We start from the raw sequence: 12,178 nt of genomic DNA on the forward strand, positions 1-12,178 counted from the left end.
TTGCCAAAATTATTTTACGCCTCTGAACAAGGCCTTCTATCTGCCCCCAACCTTGTCCCATTTTCCTATTTTTATTTTCTTTGCATTACTTTCTTCTCATTAATTTTCTCTCTTGCTTCATACACTTTCTTGAAGCATTCCCCTCCTTGTGTTCATACCCTTCCAATACTATTGATTCTAAATGGTGTTTGAATATTAACACTTTTCTTTTTCCTTTAGCCTGACTCCTGAATTGATTTTGATTCCCACAGCTCTGGGGGAGCTTTCTTTTAGGATGATGCCTATTATAGCTGGAATTGTCATTGTTACCATGCACAATAGAGGATTCAGTATCCCTTTGGCATACTGATTATCTGGAATTCAGTGTTGATTCTTCCCATTTTATAGGAATGTTATTAATTATAAATCTTACTTCTATAAGTAGACTTTATGAAATTGTACTCTGTTTTTTTACACCTGGAGTAATAAGTACTTGTTGGTAGAAGTGAAATTCATTACAGTGCTAGAATCATATTAAGCACCTTTAATGAGAAAGAAGTTAAGAACTTTAAGCAACTCTAAATAAGGTGTTATTTCACCTCCACAAGATGGGTGTTGTATTTCTTTTGCTGAGCTGCTTCTGTAAACTTTTCTAACCAAAAAAATAATGTGTTTTCATTCAGTACACTGACCTTGTTCTCAAGCCCTGGTTTGTTGTCTACACAGCTCCTGGAAAAAATAAGTATCTTTTAGGATTCTATTCACAAATCTCCTTTGTGGTGAGTTATTTCCATTCCCAGAGCTTCTATTTCTTCAACTGAGCTGCTTCTGTCATCTTTCCAGAGTGCCAGCTCCAGAGCAGGCATTGATTTGTCTGTCTCCAAGGAGATCTCTGCTTCCACAACTAAATCTGCAGAGAAATAGATATTTATTTTGTGGCAAGCTACTTTAAACAGTGTAAGTTCATAAAACTCCTCTGTTGGCTTTCTGTGTCTCTATCACGAGCTCTGTTCTCCTGGTTCAGTCACTCTGGGATAGAGGTTGTAACTACTACAGGAATATGGGCTCTTTTCACCCTGGGTGTCTCTCAGGGTTTGTGCAGTGCCTCGTACAGGTGTCAGTAATCTGGGATCACATAAATAAAGTGGAGAAAGAGAAGATCAGGACTGGAAACAAGACTGAAACATTAGCAGGAGAAAATAAAGCCAGTAGCATGGGAAAGTTATTAAAGAAGGAAGAGCAGCTAAAGTAAAATTTGCAAGGAGAATACTCATATCAAATATATGAAGCACCTTATTAGCCTGAAAAGTGTAGAAAAAATAACAATGACAAGGCTGAGATGATGCAGGGGTTGTGAAGTTTGACAATAAACATTTGCCAAGTGATTTGTATGTCTCCATTAGAGGCATTAGAGCTGTGAGATCCTGTGATACCACAGCACAGGGTTCTGTTATCCACATGCAGGATGTTCCATGTTGTGTCCGAAGAGCTTGACTTGGTTGAAACACTGGATACATTTCATAGGGCTGAGAGCTGTGCTGCACATTGGATCGACCCATAAAGCACCGTGTGTGCACACAAACACTGTGCATGAAGGCATCTCAGCAGTGCATGCGGAAAAATTGCAGAAACATTTGAAATCACTCAAAAGATGCTGCCATGGTGGCCAGCCTGTCTGTCCAGGCTACCCCAGACAGAGTCATGATTAGCCCGTTTTGCCTGGTCAAACTTCCATGCTGAGCAGAGCATAAGGGAGGAGGCGGATGTATGGAAGCCAGAAGCCCAGAATTCCTGTTTATCCCTCTGAACGATGCCACGGGGCGGCACTGTTCAGACCCAGCTCTGCCAAATGCAATTATGATGAAGAATTAGATTAGTGCCAGAGAAATGTCACCTCTGTCGTTTGAAGTGGATCCCGGTCAGGAGCAAAGTTGCGTATCAAAGCATAGACTAGAGAAATCCTGCCTCATTAAAAATCGACTTTAAGCCAATTGTCCTCTTCCTTTCTGTCTGTCTGTCTGTCTTTCTCCGCTGCAAATGAGCTTACAACTCTCCCTCAAGGCAAGAGCATCAGCAGTCAAGCTCTGGTAGCTTTGAAGAAATTTTTGTGTGATTAGAAATGCCACACAGAGTTACAGCCTTCTGACAGCTCTGCATGCCGATCACATGGGAGTATATAGGGCACCAGAAACGTCATCCATGGCATAGCTCTATGTTCCTAAATGGGTGTTTAATTAGGAACCATACTATTGCTGCATTATTCTGGCTCAGAGGAACTACGGCTGAGTTGTGTGGGGTGGAGGAAGCCTCTGAGGTAGCTCAGAATTTAACGCTGTCTGTGCAGAGATGTACCAGCCCACGTGCCATCCACACATTCCCCTCCGGCCCCTGCTCCCTCATGGTGCTGCAGGCCAGGGCTTGTCTGCGCCCCAGGCAAGGAAACTGCAGCTGCTCAGTGGGGAACCCAAAATCCAGAGGGACTGTGTGCCAGCTCGAGCACCTTTTTCTGTCTGCAGTACTGTCGGTGTCCAGCTGCATGTGTACAAAGCATGGGAATGTGCAGAATGCCATGGTGGGTCTGAGGGCTGCCTCCCTCTGGGCTCCATGGAGGATGGCAAGCTCCCCACAGGGCACTGTGGCAGGTTGTGGCCTGCCCCTCTCAGACTGCCATGCTGGGGTCAGGGCAGCCCCTCTCTTGGCACCATGGCAGGGTTGAAGGCAGCCCTTCTCTGGGCACCACAGTGAGGCTGAGGGCTGCCCCTTTCTGGGTGCCATGGTGGGGCTGAGAGCTGCCCCTCTTTGGGGGCCATGGTGAGACTCAGGGCTGCACCTCTCTGGGTGCCGTGGTGGTGGCACTGCGGGCTGCCCCCTCAGGGGACCATGGTTGAGGACATCCCCTTTCGTGGCACCATGGGGAATGAGGGCAGCTCCTCTCAGGGTGCCATGGCGGGGCTGAGGGCTGCCCTTCTCAGGGTGCCACGGGGGATCTGAGGGCAGTCCCTACCAGAGCGGGGCTCAAGGCTGTCCATCTTGGGCCACCACGGTGGAGGGCAGCCCTTCTCACAGAATGCCAGGGGGAGCTCAGAGCAGCCCCTCTCTGCCCGCCACGACAAGTCTGAGGACAGCTCCTCTCGGGGTCCCGCCATGGCGGCTGTGAGGGCGGCGGCTGTGAGGGCGGCGGCTGTGAGGGCGGCGGCTGTGAAGGCGGCGGCTGTGAGGGCAACTGAGCTCAGCTTCCCGCCACGGCACCCTGAGGGCGGCACACCCGCCCCGCCCCGCCCCTCCCGCGGGTCCGCCGCCGTCCCACAATCCCGTTCGCCCCGGCCCTCGCAAGATGGCGGTGCTGGGGGCACCGCGGGGCCTGGTGGCTGCCGCCTGCCGTAAGCGGCGGCTGCTGCTCGCCCTGGCCCTGCTGCGCCCGCCACCCGCCGCCGCCGTCGCCTGCTTCTCCGTGGGGACGGTGGGGAGCGGGCGGCGACGGGCCCGAGCTGCTCCGGGGGGCGAACAGGTGCGTGGGGGCGCCGGGGCGGGCAGGCGGTGAGGGGCTGAGGGGGCGCCAGGAGCTGAGAGGGTTGAGGGGTGGTCGGTGAGGGGCTGAGAGGCGCCGGTGCCCGCAAAGCTGTTCCGCCGGCTCTGCGAGCACCGCCTGGTTCGTCCTTGCCGTGCCGGTATCAGCCCCTGCCGCCCCGGGGGACGCAGGGGGGACCGGGGGCTCCCGGAGGCCGGTCAGCCCTGCGGGGGCTCCCGTGCGGAGGGACCGGGGGTGTCGTGGGGTCTCTTTGGGCACAAGCGTTAAACCCCTCAGTGTCTTTGAACATGATGTGTGGTGAGTGTATGTATAGAGAGTAACTTGTGCTGACAGCTAGTTCTGCCGCTTTGTGCGGAACGGGAGTTGGAGTTGGAGTGCTTTCTGTCAGCTGTGGAAGGCTGTAATGTTTCAGTGAATTACTTTTTATTGCAAGTAAAGTATTGAGTACATTATCTCAAACTAAGTCCAGCTTTCAGTAGTTCATGTGCATTTTTCAAAGTGGCTGAAGGAAGTGTATCCCAAAGACTGAGGGAATGAACTTTCATAAACTCTCAGCTTGTAATTCTGTTTGATAATAAACTTTTTTATCCCCCCAGATCACTGCTGTTTATGAGTAACTTTTTTTTGTCACCCGCCTTGATTAGTTTTTCCTGACAGGCAGAATTCTCTCAGGGACTGCAGTCAATTTTATTACTGGCTAGATGAGATGAGCAGGACTGAAAGGGTAAATTTTGAGGGGTTTTAATTTTGAAACTTGTGCAAGAGGCTGAGTGCTAAAGTCGATGCAGATCAAATATTTTACCCATGTATTTGCATACATTAAAATATACCTGAATACTCAGTATTGTTTGGTGTTCCTGGAGATGTATTTCAGCTGTTAGGGAACAAACAGCAACGTTATCATGGTGATGAATAGAAGTATTAATTATATTCCTGTTTTCCTTTTGAATGATTTTATTTTCATGTGAGAAATGCCAGTCCCTGCTGATCAGTTTTAATTGCCACGTGTCACTAAATGTGGATTTGGACTAGATTTTCTGAACTAGAAAGCTAATACTAAGTCTGTGGAATATATATATGTGTGTTCATCTCTTTGACTTTTTAGTTTCTAGGCATTTTTGTGTTAGGAGGTGGTCAATGAATGCATTTTTTAATGGTCTGGTAATGAATTTTCACTTTTGCATCAAGCTCTATTTGACTGAAAACTAGAATTCATGAAATGAATGAGCATTTGTTTTATTAAGCAAAAACTCAAGAGGCTCAAACTTAAATGTTCTGGACTTGCTGGTTATAATGCCCTTCAAAATTTTAGGACATGATTTTTCAAACATTTAATTAAATTTGCTGATAGAGGAAGATGTGTTGTCCTGAAATTTCAGTTTCCTCTTTTTTCTCCTTCCCATTTTTCAGTCAGTTCAAGAAACACTGTGCCTGCACTAGTGGAAGTGACTGTCAGAAGCTGGCTAGGCACTTCAGCAGGTTATATTCCAGAGTGATTAGCCATTGATGATTATAAATTAGGTAGTCCAGCAATTAAAAAAAATCTTCTGGGAGCAAATATGTGCATCCTGGTTTAGTTCAGTTATTTAATTATTTTTGCTATGCTCATACACTAATGAGGACGGTCGATATTTTTAATGGGCTCATTCTGGAAGCTGTTCTGTAGATTAAAAAATTTCAGAAACACCCAAGTTTGCATTTAAAACAACTTAATCTTGATTGCCATGGTCCATTTCACAGTCATGTGGGAATAAGGTGTGGTAAAAGCCCCCAGGCTCCTGCATGGTGGCACATCTTGGTGTTTAGATTGGAGTGTGGGGGAAAGCTCTTCTGTTTCCTTCATTGCTGGGTTCTAGGTGTCACATAGGGGTTAGCTTTTGCACTGGTTTGTTGAATGTAACCAAGGGCTGTAAATGTGAAATAAATGCTCATGATCCAGCCTCTTAGTCCCACACGGCATGGGAGACTGGCAGGACACAACCAGGCTTTAATGGCCTGTCTTCCCCAAAGTGTTCCTAACTAGTAGGGACTTTCCAGGAGGACACACCTACTGTGACGTGGTTGCACCAGTGCTCGTCAGTGCTGGGGTAAAACCCCATTTGGGAGTAAACTCTGCAGCCGCAGTTCTGCTTTAACTGATGTAACTACACAAATAACAGAGGTTTATGACAGCATAACTTGAGTCAGTCAAGAGCTGTGCCTGTTACACCTCAAGTTGGTGAACAGTACAGCCATAGCTTAACTCCTGAGAAAAAATGGGATTGAAGGAAGGAATAAGCTCTGATAAGATGACCACGAGAGCAAAGTTACCAACCATTCTTTTTGCAAAAGTTAATTTCAAAGACTTGCATTTCATCCTGCTCTGCTTTGCATCCGTGTGGTACTTGGTCCCCCATCCTCATAGTTTCACATCCATTTTAAGGTTTTCTAAGCTTACAATTGTAAGCTTAATTGTGTTAGAATAGATACGTATTTTCTATGGAACTTAGTACCACAAGAGTCAAGTACAGTGGAGTTGTTTGGGTGTTATTGCATTACAGATTCAAATCTCTTTTTCCCCTCACACTTCTATTTTTCAGTAGTTTTGATTAGAGTCTTGCTTTTCTGAATACTAACTCATGTAACATTTGTATCCTGGAGAGGAAAACAGCTAAATTTATGGAGGGGAAAAACAGGTACCATAAATATTGTGGAACTGTCATCAGGCTTCATTTTTTGATATTGAGATCAGTTTGTATTTCCATAACCACAGCTCCTTCAGTTCACTCTCCTGTGGTTGGAGTAGGCAGGGGTTCATCATGTCAAAACTTGTGTTTGGAATTTAGGATCTCTGCTGAGTGGAGAACTGGCACGCTGGCTTGATAAACTTTCATGAGTAACTGAACAATTGCTTTGGGGTTTTTTTTTTTTCTAGGAAGCTTGTGGGTTTGGGTTGGGTTTTTTTTGTTTGTTTTGTTTTGTTTTTTAGAAGCTTGTCTGTATCCAAAATAAAAGCAATGGCAAATTCTATCCAATCTAAATATGGAAATTAAATTAATCTAAAAATTAGTTAAATGAATTTAAATGAGCTAAACGGAAAGAAAATAGCATTTGACTGGAAGGGTTGATCGGCCTTTAACTAAGGATATTTATTTTGCTAGGAATCTTTTTAAGCAAAGAAATACACTGAGGAGTTTCTTTCAGGGAGAACTTTGGCAGTTGTAGAAAGCTGGGCTGTGTACATTATTGTAACTGTAACGGTACAAAATAGAGACTTTTTCCTTCCATTATCATGCCCTTCCAGCTGCCAGTGATAAAGAGCTTGTCCTTCTGCATAACTTAATAATATCCCTTGCTCTGGAAGGGGTTGCAAGAGAAGTTTCAGGTATTTTTTATTAAATTTATTTATATTTTACTTTGGTTTTTTTATTTATTTATTTTCACCTGAAGCCTGGTCTGTTCTTTAAAATTGCACTGATGTTTATTGTCCAGACATTTCATGTGTTTGTGTGCATTGCTAAATTCTCTTCTCTAGACTCTGAAGGTGCAGTTGGACACCTTGCTGCCCAGGAGCTGTTAATCAGCAGTCTCAGGCAGTCAGCAGTCCTCACTGGCAAATACCTGCCTTGAATTTTCAAAATCCCTTTAGAAAGGGGGTATTGCTGCTGAGCAGAGCAGTAATCCCATATGTCTGCCTATAAAAATGGACATCTAAAATTGCTGTGAGGAGGGATGCCCCATTCCTTTGCAGTGTCCAGCGCCAGGTTGGATGGGACTTGGAGCAGCCTGGTGTAGTGGAAGGTGTTCCTGCCCATGGCAGGGGTTGGCACTGGATGGGCTTTAAGGTCCTTTCCTTTACTCTATACACATCCACCCAAGTGTCCAGAGAAATTACACATTGGCCACTGTTAAATATGACTCCAGTTAAGTTTATATTGTTCACACTGGTGACAGTTTAGCCTATTTTTATACCAGAAAATTTTCACCTTTTTCTCTCGTTTTCCTCCGTTCTTTCCTATTCATCATTTATTTTCTTGCCTTGTAAACTTGGCAGGATTAACTGTGGGACTTAAATGCTGCACAGGTACTTGAATCCCACCTTCAGTTATCTTTTCTGTTACAGATAGTTTAAAAAAAAATCCCCATGAGATGAGTGCTGCATGTCTGAAACACTACATATCATATTTCAGAGAGAAGCTTCTAAGTGTGGGTTTGACCTTGCACAAGTGTGTTTAATCCCTGTTGTTTGTTTGCATTTGTAGTATTTAAACTACTACCCACAGTCATGACACTTCAGCAACATGACTTTTATGTGCAATCAGTACTAGACATCTGTTTCATCCTTTAGAGTTTATAGAATCGTATCCAAAAATACGTTAAAAGAACATAATGGTGCAGAGTCAGGCATTCAGGAGTTACGAAACGCCGGAATTCAAGTTCCCTGCATTATTTCTTAAATTCTGAAATAAGCAGGACTTGCTCCTGGTTCTTTAAAGCAATAACCTGCTTCTTTTATGTTTTGTGATTAGATTCAAGTATGGCTTTTCTTTGTAGTCTTAAAGCTCTTGGGAGCCCTAGTGAGGGAAAGTGGAGTCCTAAGTCTTCCTGCAGCATGTTTGGAGAATGGCAGGGAAAGCTTCAGCCCATATCATTTGGGCAATTTTGCTGTCAATAATGTGATGGTCAGAGGAATTATCAGTGAAGTAAGCTGTTCACCTTGTTTAACTGTTTGTTTCTTTGCTCAGATTTGTTTTTTAGCAGGGGCTTGAGAGAGGATTGAGTCTTCCAGGCTCAAGACTGAAAATAAGAACAAGTTTTTCTGTGTATCTTGTGCAAAACCTTTAAATCTTTTTGCTGTCTTAACCCCATGACAGTTCATAGCTTCAGTCGAGAGATCAGGCTATCTATCTAATGCAGTAATTGAGACCAAATCTGCTGGTGTTTCAGTAGAAGTTGTTTCTGTGATCTTGCCTGCCTCATATTTCAGTCAGAAGTGAGCTCTGAGAACTTTGAGGTCAAAAGAGATGAATTTTTAAGAAAATGTTTTTATGACGTCCTGTGGGTACACTGCAGAAAACAGTAATTAGCTACTTCCCGATAACTGGTGAAGCATCGTAATTTTTCCATTATATTTTCTGTTTATGACACTCTCATCATTCCTGTGGAGAATGTCTTGCTTTAGCTGGAATCCTCTGTGCTGACACAAAGCTGTCGAGTCATGAGTGCATCTACAAGCAAGTGCTTTAGAAATGCAACTCCTTTGTTTAACCCAGGTGTTGGAAGTATCAGGATGGTTCACTGAGGCCAGTTAGCTCTACTAAATGCAAAATCTATAATTATGATGTTCTCTCTTTCTCTATAATGTCATATAATGGAAATGTTTGGAATAGCAGGTCCATGTGATGACTTGTGGAGAAATGGTTTTAATTTTCTTTGAAATGACTCATGAAATTATTACTTGGGATATGTGTCTTAGGAGCAAAAGGATGTTTAAGGCAAGGTATAAAATATATGTTGGTGCTGCTGTTTGTCAAGGTTAAAATTACCCTTTTTTATGGTCAAGTTCTTTTTTTTTTTTCCCTTTTTTTGCTGTTTGTCCTTTGCCGTGGGCTGGTGAGCAGCTCTTTGGCTCTTTTCACTCTTAGTGGTGATTGTTGTAGAGTGTGAGGTGTATGGGTAGTATTGTAACAGAGCACTGAAAGATTGAGTATTGCATGTGCCAGAGCTGATGTGGCACCATCACTGCTGACCAGGAGAGGTCCCTGTGTTTTGCCATGGGGAAGCACTGCCAGCCAGTCCATCTGAGGAAAAGAAATGGTCCTTGGAAACTTAGAAATATGGATTGCTTTGCAGGGTAACGTGTAGAGCGTGGTACAGTTGGTGCCAGCTGTGTATTACAGGTTAAGGTGCATGGAGGGATCTGTGAATATTGCATGTATTGTGTCCTGATAACCTAAAACTTGTTGCCAGCCCTGCTCCGCTTCCTCAAAGTCCCAGTGCTTCCCAGGCAAAAGCTGTAGCTTTGATTTGCCTTCTGGAGACAAGCATGGCATGAGCTGAGCTAAGAGGAATTGGGAATGGCAGAACCTATAAGCATGAAAATAACATTTCATGATGAAAAACAGGACAAAAGACTATTTGAAAGAATTCAGAAGACAACCTGGGAGAAAATTAAAATGAGAGGAAAGGGAAAACTGGGCTTTTGTTGTACAGAAGAAACAAAGTCTGATGAGAGTGGGGATTCAGGGAAGGGAAAGGTTCATTGTCACTGAGCATTTCTGATGTGTGAATGTAATTTATTTTACAGCTGCTCCCCACCAATTTTCTTTTTCTGTGGTCACTTGTTAAAAAACAAAGCCATCTGCCTTCTTTTCATGTTCTGCTTGTTTACATAAACTAGATGAATATTCTCTGAATGTGAAGTGCATGTTCCACATGACTCTGTTTTCATTTCTCTCTTTTTTTCCCCTCCTGTTCTATTCTGTAGATTCCTCCAATCTGCAGGCAAAGATCATGGCACAGTCTGGGAGGGAATTATTCAAGGCCATTATTGGAGCATTCAGAGGTTGGTATAAATTGTTGTTCTTCCAACTTGCAGGTCAGAAAACACTTAAGCCCTGGAACATCTTTCTGTTTAGACTGCTGTTACTTTTTTTTTTTTTTTCTTAATTTCACTAGTCACAATTCTGGAGTTAAATGGCAACTTATGTTTCTGCCCCTAGAATTCTTTTGGAATCTCTGCAAACTAATGATAATACAATAACTTCAAAAAAGAGTTCTTAAAAGTGTAGTATTTGCGTGGTGGTATTTAGATTCATTTGTTAGGGACAGGAAATACCCAGGTAAGGAATAGCCAGGTAGGAAACTGTGAGTTTTCCTTCAATATGTAGGGCTTTATTCCTTCAAAATTCTGCTTAGGTTGTAGAATAGTTTCATCATTGGGTGCCAGCATGTCAGGCTCTTACTCCTATGAGGTCTGCTTGCCTTAAACCAGTGCAAACATAGGGAACATGCAATTTTTCCTGTTCCTGGAATAATATGACAGATTTCTGAGTAACACACTTGTTTGAATGAAGCTAAGAAATGTATTTGTCTTGCTTTTCTTTTTTGTTTTTAATTATAAAATAATAACCACTCATAACTGACTTAAGTAGCTAAAATCTTTTGAGGGTCATTGTGACTTCAAAGCATGAAATCTACTTAGATTGGGTTTTTTATAATGTTTTTCTTTAAAATGTGAAACGTGACATTTTGATTTGGGAAACCCTGGGGTCTGCTATCAACCAACATACATAAAATAAGATTGCTAATGAGCTTTTACATAACTTGAACCTGGAAATTGTCAACATGTAGCAAATCTTTTAAACAAAAAGCAGATTCTTTTTTGAAAAGCTTTAACAGGTCCATTGTTTGTGGCAGGCACTTTGAACTTGGAAAAATGCCTGGTGGTAGTGAGTTGTTATTTTTTAATACATCTACATGCATAAATAAATTCAGAAATCTTCTCAGGGAATCTTGGCCACATGCTAAGAGAAGCGAGCGTTTGTTTTTAACAAGCAGGTTCTTTTCCAAACTGCCCCTGTACATGGATTGCAGCAGGGCCTCTGGAATGGGATGACTTGTAGCCATTCCCATCCTGGTAGGAAAGACAAATGTGAAGCAGATTTATCTATTTATTTTGCCCTCAAGTGAAGTTACTCTTACATACAGGGAGAGAGTATTACTGCTTAGATGTGTTTCACTTCACATATTAATGTGCCTGAGTATGGTTATCCTCCAAAACATCAAGTTTTTTCTGTGTTCTTCGGTTCAGTTTCAATATTTAACAATGTGTTATCTTTACCTCCTGGCTGCTTGGAATATGCTCTTTGCTGCTAGGATTATATCCCTTTTTTATTATTGTTTTCTTAAGCAAGGCAAGGTTTTTAGAGGGAGGTAAGATCTTTTATTAAAACAAGTTTAAACTGTTGGATGATGAGGGAGGCAAAACAGGCCGGTAGTTCTTCTTTCTGCTGGCTTTTACGTGCCTGTTTCCTGAGGTTCTTGCAAATTGACTTTTCATTTTCACACAGATCCTACCGAGGTGGCAACTGATAGAGAAGAGGATGTGTTGGCACGGCCATGCTGGTGGAGGGCTTCACACGGATCCAAAGGAAGGGGTAAAACTTGCTCAATTAATGTTGCTTTTTAAATAAAAAATATTGTCAGGTTCCCCAAAGAAATTAAACCTAAAAACTGAAGACCTCAAATAACAATTTGTCCAAAATTCTCTTGGTAGATATATGAATATTGTAGTAGAGTAGATATTGTTTAATTGTCAGTGTAGACTTGGTAGCTCTTAAATCACCAAATGTTTGTAATAATGGTGTTGAAGGGCTTTATTTATTTTACTAAAAATACTTTTACTGTTTTACTGTTACACGCTCCTTTGAAATTGGCCTGTGTGAGATTCTTTTGATGGAAAATACGTTCTCTTGTAATTCACTGATTTGTTGATCTTGTGACTGATACTTCTCCGTGACTTGACAGACAGGATAGTAGAAATCAGCTCTTGGGTTCTTGCATCAGTTGGTAAAATCACACTTGAAATGGGAGGGGAGAAAGCAGTTAAACTGTGTGTATTTTTATGTGGAATTAGTGGTAATGCAGCTGGTATATTCTGGCTGTATTTCTATTCAGGAAGCACATTAA

General features: G+C 42.7%; 1 protein-coding gene across 1 annotated transcript in view; it reads left to right on the forward strand.

Annotated features, from left to right (window-relative positions):
• The first annotated feature begins 3,286 nt into the window (after positions 1-3,286).
• The window catches only part of ABCB7 (ATP binding cassette subfamily B member 7), a 35,610-nt gene continuing 26,718 nt past the window's right edge, over positions 3,287-12,178 (forward strand). The window contains exons 1-3 of the mRNA XM_032123548.1: positions 3,287-3,487; positions 9,975-10,052; positions 11,560-11,646. Of these exons, the coding sequence (XP_031979439.1) occupies positions 3,314-3,487; positions 9,975-10,052; positions 11,560-11,646 (339 nt within the window). The 5' untranslated portion in view covers positions 3,287-3,313. The remainder of the gene's footprint in view (positions 3,488-9,974; positions 10,053-11,559; positions 11,647-12,178) is intronic.

The sequence above is a fragment of the Corvus moneduloides genome, chromosome 14 (genome assembly GCF_009650955.1).
Source record: "Corvus moneduloides isolate bCorMon1 chromosome 14, bCorMon1.pri, whole genome shotgun sequence".
NCBI classification, from domain to species: domain Eukaryota; kingdom Metazoa; phylum Chordata; class Aves; order Passeriformes; family Corvidae; genus Corvus; species Corvus moneduloides.